General features: G+C 39.1%; 1 protein-coding gene across 1 annotated transcript in view; it reads left to right on the top strand.

Annotated features, from left to right (window-relative positions):
* Positions 1-15196, top strand: part of CAP2 (cyclase associated actin cytoskeleton regulatory protein 2) — a 137658-nt gene extending 122462 nt beyond the window's left edge. Inside the window, exons 12-13 of the mRNA XM_082415197.1 lie at positions 3227-3367; positions 13790-15196. Of these exons, the coding sequence (XP_082271323.1) occupies positions 3227-3367; positions 13790-13900 (252 nt within the window). The 3' untranslated portion in view covers positions 13901-15196. The remainder of the gene's footprint in view (positions 1-3226; positions 3368-13789) is intronic.
* The last annotated feature ends 2342 nt before the right edge of the window (positions 15197-17538 follow it).

A 17538-nucleotide genomic window follows, 5' to 3' on the forward strand; every position in this document is an offset into this window, starting at 1 on the left:
TAACACCCACTGTGCAGAGCAAATTGGCACCGTCTAATAAAGTCAAAGGCAGTCATAGCCTGTAACCAAGCAATTTCACTCTTAGGTGTGTGCACTAAAGAAGCTCTAGTACAAATGTTGATGAGACATGGAAAAATGTTTATTGCAGTATTATCCATAATGGCAATAAAAACAAAAACAATTTAAATGTCCACCAGCTGGCAAATGAATAAATAAATCCACCTAATAGAATACTGTACAGAGGTTAAAGAAATGAATGAACTACACTTACATGTATAAAAATAGGGAAATCTCAAAAGCCGCCTTGAGTGACAAAGGCAGATTATAGAACAATAGGCACTGTATAATGTGTCCCTTTATATAAAGATCAAAAACATGCAAAACAGTACGCACATTTTAAATATACTTATGAGGGCTCAAGTTCACCTTACTCCAGAGACGACCCTGCTGTGAATTGTAAATACAAAATTCAGAAGAGTAGTTAACATCTGTGGAGGGAAGGAAGGAGGACAGTGAGATGGTGGATGGTAGAGAGGGGGCTTCAACTATATTGTAAGATGATAGTCCTAAAAAAAGGCAAATGAGCCAAAATGTTAAACTCTGATAAAGCTCTTTTACAGACATATATATATTTACGTTTTTGTTATATTACTCTTTGTTATGTTATTCTTTGTTCTTTGTGCTTCTATGTTTGAAATATACATTTTTAAGGCTATGGGCCTTAAAATAATCTGGAAGGATAGATCATGGTTATCTGTCCAAGAGGGACAGAAACTTGGCAGCGTGGTTCAGAAACAAGGGAGAGACATTTTACTGAACACTTCAAACTTCTGGATGTTCAAACCAAGTGAATGTCATTACCTATTTAAAACATTTAATAAACTATTTTAAAAGGGCCTGGACACAATAAAGACAGAAAGCAGATTAGTGCAGGCTGCCTGGGGATGAGGACAGAGATTGACTGTAAATGGGCATGAGGGATATTTGGGGGATGATGGAAATATTCTAAAACTGAATTGAAGTGATGGTTGCACAAATTCACTAAATATCATTAAATTGTACACTTAAGGCAGGTGAATTTTATGTTTTCACATTTTACTTCAATAATGCTGTTAAAAAGATTGAAAGGAAGAAAAGGGTACGGAGAAAAGTTCATATGATTTAGTTCAGTAATTCTGTTTTTTGGCAAACTATCCTAGAAAAATAGTACAAATTATGGGAGAGAGGAGACTAAGATATTATGTGGAAATTTGTTTAAACGTATAGAGAAATAAATTTAAGAAAAACAAAGAATACAGGTACATGTATTAAATGCTAGAGCATTGGCCTGGGCAAGGTCACATATCACCTGTCACTCAACAGAGGAGATACTTTTTTTTTTTTTTTTTTTTTAAAGATTGATTGATTGATTGATTGATTGATTGCTATGTTGGGTCTTCGTTTCTGTGCGAGGGCTTTCTCTAGCTGCGGCAAGTGGGGTCCACTCTTCATCGCGGTGCGCGGGCCTCTCACTATCGCGGCCTCTCTTGTTGCGGAGCACAGGCTCCAGACGCGCAGGCTCAGCAGTTGTGGTTCACGGGCCCAGTTGCTCTGCAGCATGTGGGATCTTCCCAGACCAGGGCTCGAACCCGTGTCCCCTGCATTAGCAGGCAGATTCTCAACCACTGCGCCACCAGGGAAGCCCCCAGAGGAGATACTTTTTAGTCCAGTTCTCCTGATAAGAAACAATCTCTGTTCTCAAAATGTTTACAGACTACCAGGAAAAAAGGCATGTACTGTATATGATTTACTCTAAGGAAATATTGACTAAAAATGATGTGGAAATGACAATTCTTATCCTCTCAGGGCTACTTAAAAAGTCTGCTACTTTTCAGATTTTCAGATACATAGATATTTTAGCATTTTATGTGCTAAATGTGCTATCCTCATGTGACCCCACTCTGTCTCATAAATGAATCTCCTAAGACACACTGACAATTTACTTCTTTCCCTTTGGTTGCCTGGTATTCATACAGCTCTGGTCGCTATGGAAATGCTCTTCATCATTATAAAATAAACCTAGAAATTGCCAAGACATTACTGCTGACACATTCTTGATATATACATATAGGTTTTATTTTATTTTATTTATGGCAAAGCCCTGTGCTTACCTGACCTTAAACTACCTCTGCCTTTTTTTTTTTTTCTTTTGGCACTGGGGCTCAATTCCAACTTGGTGTCCAGTTTCTGTGGGGAGAGGAGAAAACAGAGAAGTGTGGTGACCTGGCTAGACTCCCCTAAGGAATTCTTTACATCACCTTCACCATCACAGGAGTTGCTCCTTTAATTTGCAACCCAGCCTTTTCTTCAGGGTGAAAGAGGAGATGTCGTTATCGCTTCAATTACCATTACAAGAAGGAAAATTATGTAGTTGTAATATGGTCGTTGGGGGAATAGTCTGTGCCTGTAGAGATTTTGGGGGGGGGGGAATGTCAGAAAACTGACTGTTAAAAAAGAAATTTAAAACTGATCAGAATTTTTATAGCACTTGATATTTGTAACAATACAAAGAACCACCTCCTCTTGTGTATGGTACTATTTACCTATACAGTGAGTAGCCTGAACCAGGTCTCCAGTTTTGGCTCCTGAAATGAATACATTTCAGAATACCTAGACACTCATTATCTCATTTAAGCTTCATATTCAGCCAGTGAGATTTTTATCTAGCAAAGGACTTATGTGAAAAGAATTGTAGTGTTTCTTATTTATTCTTATTTAGATTCAGGAAAAATCTTCTCAATTACAGAATAATTTATTTACTCTTAAATGACAGTATTAGTGCGTGTTTTAATCCAGGTTTCCTAGAGATTTGTCAAAACTAAAATTTTAAGCACATGAAAGCAAATGCATCTTGTTTCTTTTATCATGAAATCAAATATATGTTTCAAATCCACTAACGGGGTTGTGAAACTTTTTCTGAACATTTAGCTACTGTTTTCAAATTAGTCCCTTTATTTTGTGTCAGGAAAGAGACCCTGAGGTTTGAGAATCCCCTTGTGTGGTCCTTTCATTCTGTCCCCAAATGACACCTACTAATTCACCCTGGAGACTTTGTCATCAACCAGCCTCTCCAGCCCTAACCCAGCTATTCCTAACGCTTGGTTAGGCCTGTGGACTGTACTTATTTGGGGACATTGGAATTTCTATTTATTTGCTTTGGCCCTAGACTTTTTTTCTTCTATTTCAGGTGATGGGGAAAGTGCCAACAATTTCCATTAATAAGACAGAAGGCTGCCACATATACCTCAGTGAAGATGCATTAGACTGTGAGATTGTGAGTGCCAAGTCATCTGAAATGAATATACTTATCCCTCGGGATGGTGATTATGTAAGTACCTTTTAAAAGACTGTAAAGAATTTTTCATTATTAACATTCTTAGAAACTGATTAATCACCTCCCACCCTTTGAGCTTCCTTTGTAGAATAATTCACAGGCAGGAGAGGAATTCAGAGAGTGGCCTTTCACCTACCTGCTCCCCTGTTAGTTTCTTGACTATGCCCTGTCCTGGATTTGTGATTCTCAAAGCATTTTCCTAATAATTACCTTAATGGGCTAGCTCTTATCAAATAGTACACCAGGCATCTAAGTTCATATTATTTAGGACTAAATATTTTCCTTTGCTATGGTGGAGGCAAACAGAAAAGAGGGAGAAATGCTCTGGCGGAAAAAAAGGAGGGAAAGGAGGTAATAATAAGTGGACCTATTTGTATAGGTATTCTTATGTCAGTGCTTCTCAAACCCAGCGTAAGAATCAGCTGGGAAGTTTGATGAAAATACCAGTTCCCAAACTTCACACAGAGGTTAGATTCAGGAGGCTTGGAGTGGGCCCAGGAATCTGTAGTTTTAATATACCCAGGTGATTCTGATATTATCAGTCCATCCAGTGACCCTTCTGAGAAACGGTAGCCTAAGCCACCATGTATTTTCTTTGTCTCCTCTCCCCAACAAAGCAGTTTCTAAAAGAAGCGAGCAGATATTCTCACACATTGAAAAGGAAGTATAAATAAATACATTTTCTGCATCATGCAGTGTGATGGACTTGCTGATTGTTGCCATTTGAAAGCAAGTTATCTCTTCCTATTGTTGCTTTTTTTTTTTTTGATGTGGACCATTTTTAAGGTCTTTATTGAATTTGTTACAATAGTGCTTCTGTTTTACCTTTTGGTTTTTTTTTTTTTTTTTTTACAATGGTGTGTTAGTTTCTGCTTTATAACAAAGTGAATCAGTTATACATATACATATGTTCCCATATCTCTTCCCTCTTGCATCTCCCTCCCTCTCACCCTCCCTATCCCACCCCTCTAGGTGGTCACAAAGCACCGAGCTGATCTCCCTGTGCTATGCAGCTGCTTCCCACTAGCTATCTATTTTACATTTGGTAGTATATATATGTCCATGCCACTCTCTCACCCTGTCACATCTTACCCCTCCCCCTCCCCATATGCTCAAGTCCATTCTCTAGTAGGTCTGTGTCCTTATTCCCGTCTTGCCACTAGGTTCTTCATGACCATTTTTTTTCCCCTTAGATTCCATATATATGTGTTAGCATACAGTATTTGTTTTTCTCTTTCTGACTTACTTCTCTCTGTATGACAGACTCTAACTCCATCCACCTCACTACAAATACCTCCATTTAGTTTCTTTTTATGGCTGAGTAATATTCCATTGTATATATGTGCCACATCTTCTTTATCCATTCATCCGATGATGGACACTTAGGTTGCTTCCATGTCCTGGCTATTGTAAATAGAGCTGCAATGAACATTTTGGTACATGACTCTTTTTGAAATATGGTTTTCTCAGGGTATATGCCCAGTAGTGGGATTGCTGGGTCGTATGGTAGTTCTAGTTTTAGTTTTTTAAGGAACCTCCATACTGTTCTCCATAGTGGCTGTATCAATTTACATTCCCACCAACAGTGCAAGAGTGTTCCCTTTTCTCCACACCCTCTCCAGCATTTATTGTTTCTAGATTTTTTGATGATGGCCATTCTGACCGGTGTGAGGTGATATCTCATTGTAGTTTTGATTTGCATTTCTCTAATGATTAATGATGTTGAGCATTCTTTCATGTGTCTGTTGGCAATCTGTATATCTTCTTTGGAGAAATGTCTATTTAGGTCTTCTGCCCCTTTTTGGATTGGGTTGTTTGTTTTTTTGTTATTGAGCTGCATGAGCTGCTTATAAATCTTGGAGATTAATCCTTTGTCCGTTGCTTCATTTGCAAATATTTTCTCCCATTCTGAGGGTTGTCTTTTGGTCCCGTTTATGGTTTCCTTTGCTGTGCAAAAGCTTTTAAGTTTCATTAGGTCCCATTTGTTCATTTGTGTTTTTATTTCCATTTCTCTAGGAGTTGGGTCAAAAAGAATCTTGCTGTGATTTATGTCATAGAGTGTTCTGCCTATGTTTTCCTCTAAGAGTTTGATAGTGTCTGGCCTTACATTTAGGTCTTTAATCCATTTTGAGTTTATTTTTGTGTATGGTGTTAGGGAGTGTTCTAATTTCGTACTTTTACATGTACCTGTCCAGTTTTCCCAGCACCACTTATTGAAGAGGCTGTCTTTTCTCCACTGTATACGCTTGCCTCCTTTATCAAAGATAAGGTGACCATATGTGCGTGGGTTTATCTCTGGGCTTTCTATCCTGTTCCATTGATCTATGTTTCTGTTTTTGTGCCAGTACCAAACTGTCTTGATTACTGTAGCTTTGTAGTATAGTCTGAAGTCAGGGAGCCTTATTCCTCCAGCTCCATTTTTCGTTCTCAAGATTGCTTTGGCTATTCGGGGTCTTTCGTGTTTCCATACAAATTGTGAAATTTTTTGTTCTAGTTCTGTGAAAAATGCCAGTGGTAGTTTGATAGGGATTGCATTGAATCTGTAGATTGCTTTGGGTAATAGAGTCATTTTCACATTGTTGATTCTTCCAATCCAAGAACATGGTATATCTCTCATCTATTTGTATCATCTTTAATTTCTTTCATCAGTGTCTTATAATTTTCTGCATACAGGTCTTTTGTCTCCTTAGGTAGGTTCATTCCTAGGTATTTTATTCTTTTTGTTGCAATGGTAAATGGGAGTGTTTCCTTAAAATCTCTTTCAGATTTTTCATCATTAGTGTATAGGAATGCAAGAGGTTTCTGTGCATTAACTTTGTATCCTACTACTTTACCAAATTCATTGATTAGTTCTAGTAGTTTTCTGGTAGCATCTTTAGGATTCTCTATGTATAGTATCATGTCATCTGCAAACAGTGACAGCTTTACTTCTTCTTTTCCGATTTGGATTCCTTTTATTTCTTTTTCTTCTCTGATTGCTGTGGCTAACACTTCCAAAACTGTGTTGAATAATAGTGGTGAGAGTGGGCAACCTTGTCTTGTTCCTGATCTTAGTGAAAATGGTTTCAGTTTTTCACCATTGAGGACAATGTTGGCTGTGGGTTTGTCATATATGGCCTTTATAATGTTGAGGAAAGTTCCCTCTATGCCTACCTTCTGCAGGGCTTTTATCATAAATGGGTGTTGAATTTTGTCGAAAGCTTTCTCTGCATCTATTGAGATGATCATATGGTTTTTCTCCTTCAGTTTGTTAATATGATGTATCACGTTGATTGATTTGTGTATATTGAAGAATCCTTGCATTCCTGGGATAAACCCCACTTGATCATGGTGTATGATCCTTTCAATGTGCTGTTGGATTCTGTTTGCTAGTATTTTGTTGATGATTTTTGCATCTATGTTCATCAGTGATATTGGCCTGTAGTTTTCTTTCTTTGTGACATCTTTGTCTGGTTTTGGTATCAGGGTGATGGTGGCCCGTAGAATGAGTTGGGGAGTGTTCCTCCCTCTGCAATATTTTGGAAGAGTTTGAGAAGGATAGGTGTTAGCTCTTCTCTAAATGTTTGATAGAATTCGCCTGTGAAGCCATCTGGTCCTGGGCTTTTGTTTGTTGGAAGATTTTTAATCACAGTTTCAATTTCAGTGCTTGTGATTGGTCTGTTCATATTTTCTATTTCTTCCTGGTTCAGTCTCGGCAGGTTGTGCATTTCTAAGAATTTGTCCATTTCTTCCAGGTTGTCCATTTTATTGGCATATAGTTGCTTGTAGTAATCTCTCATGATCCTTTGTATTTCTGCAGTGTCAGTTGTTACTTCTCCTTTTTCATTTCTAATTCTATTGATTTGAGTCTTCTCCCTTTTGCTCATGATGAGTCTGGCTAATGGTTTATCAATTTTGTTTATCTTCTCAAAGAACCAGCTTTTAGTTTTATTGATCTTTGCTATTGTCTCCTTCATTTCTTTTTCATTTATTTCTGATCTGATCTTTATGATTTCTTTCCTTCTGCTAGCTTTGGGGTTTTTTTGTTCTTCTTTCTCTGATTGCTTTAGGTGCAAGGTTAGGTTGTTTATTCAAGATGTTTCCTGTTTCTTGATGTAGGCTTGTATTGCTATAAACTTCCCTCTTAGAACTGCTTTTGCTGCATCCCATAGGTTTTGGGTTGTCGTGTCTCCATTGTCATTTGTTTCTAGGTATTTTTTGATTTCCCCTTTGATTTCTTCAGTGATCACTTCGTTATTAAGTAGTGTATTGGGTAGCCTCCATGTGTTTGTATTTTTTACAGATCTTTTCCTGTAATTGATATCTAGTCTCATAGCATTGTGGTCGGAAAAGATACTTGATACGATTTCAATTTTCTTAAGTTTACCAAGGCTTGATTTGTGACCCAAGATATGATCTGTCCTGGAGAATGTTCCATGAGCACTTGAGAAAAATGTGTATTCTGTTGTTTTTGGGGTGGAATGTCCTATAAATATCAATTAAGTCCATCTTGTTTAATGTATCATTTAAAGCTTGTGTTTCCTTATTTATTTTCATTTTGGATGATCTGTCCATTGGTGAAAGTGGGGTGTTAAAGTCCCCTACTATGATTGTGTTGCTGTCGATTTCCCCTTTTATGGCTGTTAGTATTTGCCTTATGTATTGAGGTGCTCCTATGTTGGATGCATAAATATTTATAATTGTTATACCTTCTTCTTGGATTGATCCCTTGATCATTATGTAGTGTCCTTCTTTGTCTCTTGTAATAGTCTTTATTTTAAAGTCTATTTTGTCTGATATGAGAATTGCTACTCCAGCTTTCTTTTGATTTCCATTTGCATGGAATATCTTTTTCCATCCCCTCACTTTCAGTCTGTATGTGTCCCTAGGTCTGAAGTGGGTCTCTTGTAGACAGCATATATACGGGTCTTGTTTTTGTATCCATTCAGCCAGTCTGTGTCTTTTGGTGGGAGCATTTAATCCATTTACATTTAAGGTAATTATCGATATGTATGTTCCTATTCCCATTTTCTTAAATGTTTTGGGTTTGTTATTGTAGGTGTTTTCCTTCTCTTGTGTTTCTTGTCTAGAGAAGTTCCTTTAGCATTTGTTGTAAAGCTGGTTTGGTGATGCTGAATTCTCTTAGCTTTTGCTTGTCTGTAAAGGTTTTAATTTCTCCATCAAATCTGAATGAGATCCTTGCTGGGTAGAGTAATCTTGGTTGTAGGTTTTTCTCCTTCATCACTTTAAATATATCCTGCCACTCCCTTCTGGCTTGCAGAGTTTCTGCTGAAAGATCAGCTGTTAACCTTATGGGGATTCCCTTGTGTGTTATTTGTTGTTTTTCCCTTGCTGCTTTTAATATGTTTTCTTTATATTTAATTTTTGACAGTTTGATTAATATGTGTCTTGGCATGTTTCTCCTTGGATTTATCCTGTATGGGACTCTCTGTGCTTCCAGGACTTGATTAACTATTTCCTTTCCCATATTAGGGAAGTTTTCAACTATAATCTCTTCAAATATTTTCTCAGTCCCTTTCTTTTTCTCTTCTTCTGGGACCCCTATAATTCGAATGTTGGTGCATTTAATGTTGTCCCAGAGGTCTCTGAGACTGTCCTCAGTTCTTTTCATTCTTTTTTCTTTATTCTGCTCTGCAGTAGTTATTTCCACTATTTCATCTTCCAGGCCACTTACCCGTTCTTCTGCCTCAGTTATTCTGCTATTGATCCCTTCTAGAGTATTTTTAATTTCATTTATTGTGTTTTTCATCATTGCTTGGTTCCTCTTTAGTTCTTCTAGGTCCTTGTTAAATGTTTCTTGCATTTTGTCTTTTCTATTTCCAAGATTTTGGATCATCTTTACTATCATTATTCTGAATTCTTTTTCAGGTAGACTGCCTATTTCCTCTTCATTTGTTAGGTCTGGTGTGTTTTGACCCTGCTCCTTCATCTGCTGTGTGTTTCTCTGTCTTCTCATTTTGCTTATCTTACTGCGTTTGGGGTCTCCTTTTCACAGGCTGCAGGTTCGTAGTTCCCGTTGTTTTTGGTATCTGTCCCCAGTGGCTAAGGTTGGTTCAGTGGGTTGTGTAGGCTTCCTGGTGGAGCGGACTAGTGCCTGTGTTCTGGTGGATGAGGCTGGATCTTGTCTTTCTGGTGGGGAGGTCCACGTCTGGTGGTGTGTTTTGGGGTGTCTGTGGCCTTATTATGATTTTAGGCAGCCTCTCTGCTAATGGATGGGGCTGTGTTCCTGTCTTGCTAGTTGTTTGGCATAGGGTGTCCAGCATTGTAGCTTGCTGGTCGTTGAGTGAAGCTGGGTCTTGATGTTGAGATGGAGATCTCTGAGAGATTTTCGCCGTTTGGTATTACGTGGAGCTGGGAGGTCTCTTGTGGACCAGTGTCCTGAAGTTGGCTCTCCCACCTCAGAGGCAAAGCCCTGATGCCTGGCTGGAGCACCAAGAGCCTTTCATCCACATGGCTCAGAATAAAAGGGAGAAAAAATAGAAAGAGAGAAAGAAAGAGGATAAAATAAAATAAAATAAAATAAAGTTATTATAATAAAAAATAGAAAAAATATTATTAAGAAAAAATTTATTAAGAAAAATTTTTTTTAATTTTTTAAAATAAATTTATTAATTTTTTATAATAAAAAATAAGAAAAAATTATTAAGAAAAAATTTATTAAGAAAAAAATTTTTTAAATTTTTTTAAAATAAAAATTAAGAAAAAAATTTTTAATTTTTTAAAATAAAAAATAAGGAAAAAATTATTAAGAAAAAAAAATTTTTTAAGTAAAAAAAAAAAAAAACGGATGGACCGAACCCTAGGACAAATGGTGAAAGCAAAGCTGTACAGACAAAATCTCACCCAGAAGCATATGCATACACACTCACAAAAAAAGGAAAAGGGGAAAAATTAATATATCCTGCTCCCAAAGTCCACCTCCTGAATTTGGGATGATTCATTGTCTATTCAGGTATTCAACACATGCAGGCACATCAAGTTGTTTGTGGAGCTTTAATCCACTGCTTCTGAGGCTGCTGGGAGAGATTTCCCTTTCTCTTCTTTGTTCGCACAGCTCCCGGGGTTCAGCTTTGGATTTGGCCCCGCCTCTGCGTGTAGGTTGCCTGAGGGCGTCTGTTCTTCGCTCAGACAGAACCGGGTTAAAGGAGCAGCTGCTTCGGGGGCTCTGGCTCACTCAGGCCGGGGGGAGGGAAGGGTACGGATGCGGGGTGAGCCTGCAGCAGCAGAGGCCGGCGTGACGTTGCAGCAGCCCGAGGCGCACCGTGTGTTCTCCCCGGGAAGTTGTCCCCGGATCACGGGACCCTGGCAGTGGCGGGCTGCACCGGCTCCCGGGAGGGGCGGTGTGGAGAGTGACCTGTGCTCGCACACAGGCTTCTTGGTGGCGGCAGCAGCAGCCTTAGCGTCTCATGCCTGTCTCTGGGGTCCACGCTGATAGCCGCGGCTCGCGCCCGTCTCTGGAGCTCCTTTAAGCGGCGCTCTGAATCCCCTCTCCTCGTGCACCAGGAAACAAAGAGGCAAGAAAAAGTCTCTTGCCTGTTCGGCAGCTCCAGACCTTTTCCCGGACTCCCTCCCGGCTAGCTGTGGTGCGCTAACCCCCTTCAGGCTGTGTTCACGCCGCCAACCCCAGTCCTCTCCCTGCAATCCGACAGAAGCCCGAGCCTCAGCTCCCAGCCCCGCCCGCCCCGGCAGGTGAGCAGACAAGCCTCTCGGGCTGGTGAGTGCTGCTCGGCGCCGAGCCTCTGTGCGGGAATTTCTCCGCTTTGCCCTCCGCACCCCTGTGGCTGCGCTCTCCTCCGTGGCTCCGAAGCTCCCCACCTCCACAACCCGCAGTTTCCGCCCGCGAAGGGGCTTCCTAGTGTGTGGAAACCTTTCCTCCTTCACAGCTCCCTCCCACTGGTGCAGGTCCCGTCCCTATTCTTTTGTCTCTGTTATTTCTTTTTTCTTTTGCCCTACCCAAGTATGTGGGGAGTTTCTTGCCTTTTGGGAGGTCTGACGTCTTCTGCCAGCGTTCAGTGGGTGTTCTGTAGGAGCAGTTCCACGTGTAGATGTATTTCTAATGTATCTGTGGGAAGAAAGGTGATCTCCGTGTCTTACTCTTCCGCCATCTTGCCCAGACCCCCCTACCTTTTGGTTTTTTGGCCAGGAGGCATGTGGGATCTTAGCTCCCCAACCAGGAATCAAACCCACACCCCCCTGCATTGGAAGGCAAAGTCTTAACGCCTGGACCTCCAGGGAAGTCCCTAGTTGTTGCTTCTTGAAAGTAGAGAAGTAAATCCAGGGATCATTCCCTCTGGTTCTAACTGTGCAAGGAAGCAGTGAACTGGGAAGGATGGGAGAAAATGTAACTTAGGCACACCTTTGAAAGAGGAGCCCTCCATTAGCCTATGGGTCAATCACCAGCCGTCTACACTGCATTCAGCACTCAGGTTAATCTCCTAAGGCACACAACTAGATTGCTGCCATGTTCTCCTTTCCCCACCTGCCAGTGAGCACTACCCAGGCACACACCACATATTGCAGTTCAGAATTCATTGTTTAAGTCTAAAAAACAAAACTCCACAAGCATTGGGCCATGCTTCACTAGGTATCTGGACAGCCTAACCCTGAGCTAGAGAAGTATCTCCTCTTGGGCTCTCCACCTAAAAAAAAAAAATACTGAAGAGCTAAAGCCAATACAGTACAGCTTCCGAAGAGGAAAGCTAAAAATTAGGATGATTCCTGGCCTTTGCAGCTGTTTAAGCAGAAGGCTCAGCTTCATGGAAACTGACTGGAACTGTTAAGAAAAGCAGTGGGGGTTTGGACGAGCACTCCAGACTAATTAAACTAGAATCCCTGGATGTGGTATCCAGACATCTGTATTGGTTAAAGTTTCCCAGGTGATTCCAGTGTGGAGCCAAGATTGGGATCCACTGACCTAAAGGATGAGTATAGCTCAGAACCTGAGCTTTTATGCTGAAAACGTAAAGTCTCCCCTCTATAGGTGAATTATCTTGTGCCTTCAGTCCATGGCCCACTTCATGCATTTTCCAACTGGGGGTAGTAGGGAGCAATACAGAGGTCCTGCCATGGACATTGTAATCTCGAAGTAGATGGTGGGGATGATTCATCCTGAAAGGAATCAGTCTCCCAGAGAAGGTCTGTCATCACATTACTATCATGTCACTCCCAAGAAAGACTGGGAACAGCTGTACTGCAGTTACCATGAAAGAGGTGCCTCTTCTCTGGAGCATTCTCCACCTGGCTTGGTACTTAAGAGCAAACACCAAGCCTGGTTTATTCATCAAGAAGAGCCCCAGAAAGGATGTTAGACACACACACACACACACACACACACACACACACACACACACACACACACACACACACACACACACGGTTACTCAGACTGTGGCTTCTTTGCTTTCTCTTAAGACTATCGCAGATTTCACTCAAGGATAATTCACCACTCATGATAGAAAGGGCCTTCCCTTTAAAGTAGTTAAATAAATAGCTTCTTCCAAAAAAAACAGCTGGACCCAACATCTAGGAAGATACGTGTTAGAGTGTGTATTCCACTAGATGTGAAACATCACATCTCACCGACAGATGAGCACAGGCACCAGCTTATCACACTGCGGTACAGGAAGTCCAGGGGTGGCACAAAGCCAGGGCTAAGGGGACTGCTCCTCAGCTTCCTTTCCTGCCCTCTTCCGCAATGCCTGGGGAATCACTCTCCGGGGAAAGGAGAGATCCCAAACTAATTTTATTTTGACTCTTCTGCATTTTTCTTTGTGTGTGTGTGTGTAGGGGTGTGGGTGGAAGGGGGGCATGTATTCCCCAATGGGAAGAGTAGGAAAGCAGGATGAAGGGTAACAAGTTTATATGTAACTTGCAGCACATTTTTATATTTCATCAAAGGGTAGACGTAACGCCAGGATAAAGCCCTTATTCAGACTGGGGGCCAGCAGCCTTGGCATCCCCTTGGAACTTGTGGGAAATGCAAATTGTCATCCTCTTTCCCAGATCTACTGAATCAGAGTCTGCCTTTCCGCACGATCCCCAGTGCATGTTTGAGTTTGGTGCAGAGTCAAGGGTAAAAAGTCTATGGTTTGAACTTTGACTGCTCAGAGGCTTGACCTCTCAGGCCTCTGTTTCCTGTAGATGGCATCTCAATAATATCTAGCTCTTAAAGTTCTTGCAGAGATTAACTGAGTTCACATATATCTGGTGCTTAGCAGAATGCCTGGTTCTTAGTAAGTGCTGGCATCAATGAGGATGCTGGCAGGCGGTCACAGAGCTGACACATGACCATGCATCACTCCCTGATGCAGGTTTGGGTTCCATAAAATGTCTTTGTCCATCATGTGACACTAATCAGCCTTCCATCTGTTTGCAAAGCCTTGGTTTAAATAACTTGTTCTTCTGGCCTTTTTCCAGAGAGAATTTCCCGTTCCTGAACAGTTCAAGACAGCATGGGATGGATCCAAGTTGGTCACTGAACCAGCAGAAATTATGGTTTCTGAGAGACCACCGAACCCCCTGACCTGAATCCTCCCCATCAAAAAAACAAACAAATAAAAGCAGCATTAAAGACCTAGAAGTTGCAGTAGCACCTAGCTTTAGCTTTGGCCTCCAACAATTCTGTGCTATAGAAACAGCATAATTTCTGGCACGCCTTCGTGGGCATTTTGGAATATTTAACGTTTCTTCATGATTTGCCTTTGTGTGTGATTTGAGTTTCACATGATGACTTGTGAGCGTTATACATTTAAAGGGAAAAAAGAGAATTCTGTTCCCCTCATATCATTATCACAGTAGTTAAGAGGTAAAATTGCATGACTCACTTTTACACTTGTGTTTAATTGCTAGTTGAAAAATAAAACCTTTGAGAATCTAAGATGCACATTTTTATCTTTTAGACAATTTCCATATATGTGGTAGTAGTATGCTCTAAAAATGTACGATTTTTGTTTTCTTCTTTTTACCACCTGTATCAGCATGAATACACTGTCAGCCTGAATACGTATTTCAACCCATGTTTTTAAAAAAACATAAGTTCCGTCCTAAGAACCATATCCAGTTTCTTGGTCCTTGGAAAGACCTTTATTCTTTGCAGTTACCAGAAACCAAAAGTAAACTCTAATGATTTATCTTAAATATTTTTCTGTCATGTCGCTTGGAAAACTTTTACTTTTCTGAGATTTTTATGCCAAAAGATTGATAGGAAAAAGCAGGGTGTTTTTTGCTCTATAATACCTCACAATTTTGCTCTAGGAACAAGCTCAGTTGTTATTTTCCAATTTTAAACCTATGAAATATCAGATGCCTTGTAAGTGATGTCTTTAATGTTTTATTATAGACTTTCTTCTTTTCCACTTGCCAGACTCGCTAACCAGTCTCAAAAATGAAAATGAAAAAGCCATAGTTATATTACAACTTCTAAAACCTAAGGAATTGTTTGTTGGCTTGGCTTGCTGCTCCTGTTTTGCAGTATTGATAGTACATGCTTTTTCAACAGAGAGTAACTCTGATATTCCTTTCTATCTTTTTAGTACATAGTGCTGAAAACCTGCAACTTCTTGGATTACATGTAATGAATTCTAGTATAATGCTTGCAGACCCAGTACAAGCATATATATTGTGCCTAGTACAGCCTTTGGAATACATCATTTCCGTTTTTTAAATATCTTCTATAACCGTATAGTATTCAAATTACTAATGCTTCTGTACCACAGTTTTGCTAGAAAAGTTTTTGTCCATATGAAGAATGTTGTGGCTTTAGTAAATACCTTTTTTTCAATTGTAAACTCATTCTGAAATAAAGTAAAATTCTAATTGTTTAAATACTGTAATGAATTCAGGGTGTTAAAATTTTTTTCCTCTTTGATTTGCTCCTTGCTCATATGTCAGCTTTAGGAAATACAGCTGAGCTTTGCTAGTTGAATTAGAGAATTTATCCAGCATGCCATCAGCTTCCCTGAAGAATAGCTTCTTCTAGATAAATATCAGATAAAGCCATTTTCAGTTGGAAGAACTGTCAGAAAAGTCTAGAATCAAGTTTTTTTAATATTGCATTAATTTGAGGTGTACAGCATAGTGATTCAGTTATATTTTTTGTAGATTGCATTCCATTATAGGTTATTACAAGATATTGAATATAATTCCCTGTGCTATACAATAAATCCTTGTTGCTTATCTATTTTATGTATAGTAGTTTGTATCTGTTAATCCCATACTTCTAATTTATCCCTCCCCTGCACTCTCACCTTTGGTAACCGTAAGTTTTCTATGTCTGTGAATCTGTTTGTGTTTTGCATATATCACTAGATTCATTTGTATTATTTTTTATTTTAAGTTTTATTCATTTTTGTTATTTGTATACATACAAGTGATATATAGTATTTGTCTTTCTCTGACGTATTTCACTAAGCATAATATTCTCTAGGTCTATCCATGTTGCTGCAAATGGCAATATTTCATTTCTTTATTGCTGAGTAGTGTTCCATTGTATATATATACCACATCTTCTTAAGCCAGGCATCTGTTGATGGGCACTTGGTTTGTTTCCATGTCTTGGCTATTGTAAATAGTGCTGCTATGAACATTGGGGTGCGTGTATCTTTACAAATTAGTTTTTGTTTTTTCCGGTTATATACTCAGGAGTGGGATTGCTGGATCATATGGTAGTTCTATTTTTAGTTTTTTAAGGAACCTCCATACAGTTCTCCATAGTGGCTGCACCAATTTACATTCCCACCAACAGTGTAGGAGGATTCCCTTTTCTCCACACCCTCTCCAGCATTTACTGTTTGTAGACTTTTTGATGATAGCCATTCTGACTGGTGTGAGGTGATACCACATTGTGGTTTTGATTTGCATTCTGTAATAGTTACCAATGTTGAGCATTTTTTCACATCTCTGTTGGCCATATGTATGTCTTCTTTGGAGAAATGTCTATTTAGGTCTTCTGCCCATTTTTTGATTGGGTTGTTTGGGGTTTTTTTGATATTGAGTTGTATGAGCTATTTGTATATTTTGGATATTAACTCCTTGTAGGTTGCATCATTTGCAACTATTTTCTCCCATTGCATAGGTCTTTTTGTTAGTTGACGGTTTCTTTGCTGTGCAAAACCTTTTAAGTTTGATTAGGTTCCATTTGTTTATTTTTGCTTTTATTTCTTTTGCCTTGGGAGATTGATCTAAGAAAATATTGTTACAATTTATGTCAAAGAATGTTTTGCCTATGTTTTCTTCTAGGAGTTTAATGGTGTCATGTCTTATATTTAGGTCTTTAAACCATTTTGAGTTTATTTTTGTGTATGGTGTGAGGGAATGTTCTAATTTCATTGATTTACATGTAGCTGTCCAGCTTTCCCAACACCACTTGTAGAGACTGTCTTTTTTCCATTGTATATTCTTGTCTCCTTTGTCATAGATTAATTGACGGTAGGTGTATGGGTTTATTTCTGGGCTCTCTTATTCTGTCCCATTGATCTATATGTCTGTTTTTATGCCAATACCATGCTGTTTTTTTATAAGATAAATTTATTATTTTTTTGACCAAAGTGCAATGATTTTTAAATCTTCTTAGACAGCTATGAAAAAAAAGTATTCAAGAAAATAAAATACAAATGGAAAATTTAACCATTAGATTTCTTCTACCATGCTGTTTTTATTACTGTAGCTTTGTAGTATAATCTGAAGTCTGGAAGGGTTATACCTCCAGCTCTGTTCTTTTTTCCCAGGATTGCTTTGTCAATTCTGGGTCTTTGGGGCTTCCATATAAATTTTAAGATTATTTGTTCTAGTTTTGTGAAAAATGTTGTGGGTATTTTGATAGGGATTGCATTAAATCTGTAGATTGCTTTGCATAGTATTGTCATTTTAACAATATTCTTTTAATCCAGAAACACAAATTATCTTTCCATTTCTTTGAATCTTCTTCAGTTTCTTTTGTCAGTGTTTTATAGTTTTCAGCATATAGATCTTTTGCCTCCTTGGTTAAGTTTATTCCTAGGTACTTTTTTTTACATGATTTTAAACAGGATTTTTTTTTTTAACCTTCTCTTTCTGATATTTCATTATTAGTGTAAAGAAGTGCAACAGATTTCTTATTAATCTTCTATACTGCTACCTTGCTGAATTCACTTATTCTAGCAGTTTTTGTGTGGAGGCTTTAGGGTTCC

This window comes from Balaenoptera physalus, assembly GCF_965194825.1.
Source record: "Balaenoptera physalus genome assembly, chromosome: 11".
NCBI lineage: Eukaryota > Metazoa > Chordata > Mammalia > Artiodactyla > Balaenopteridae > Balaenoptera > Balaenoptera physalus.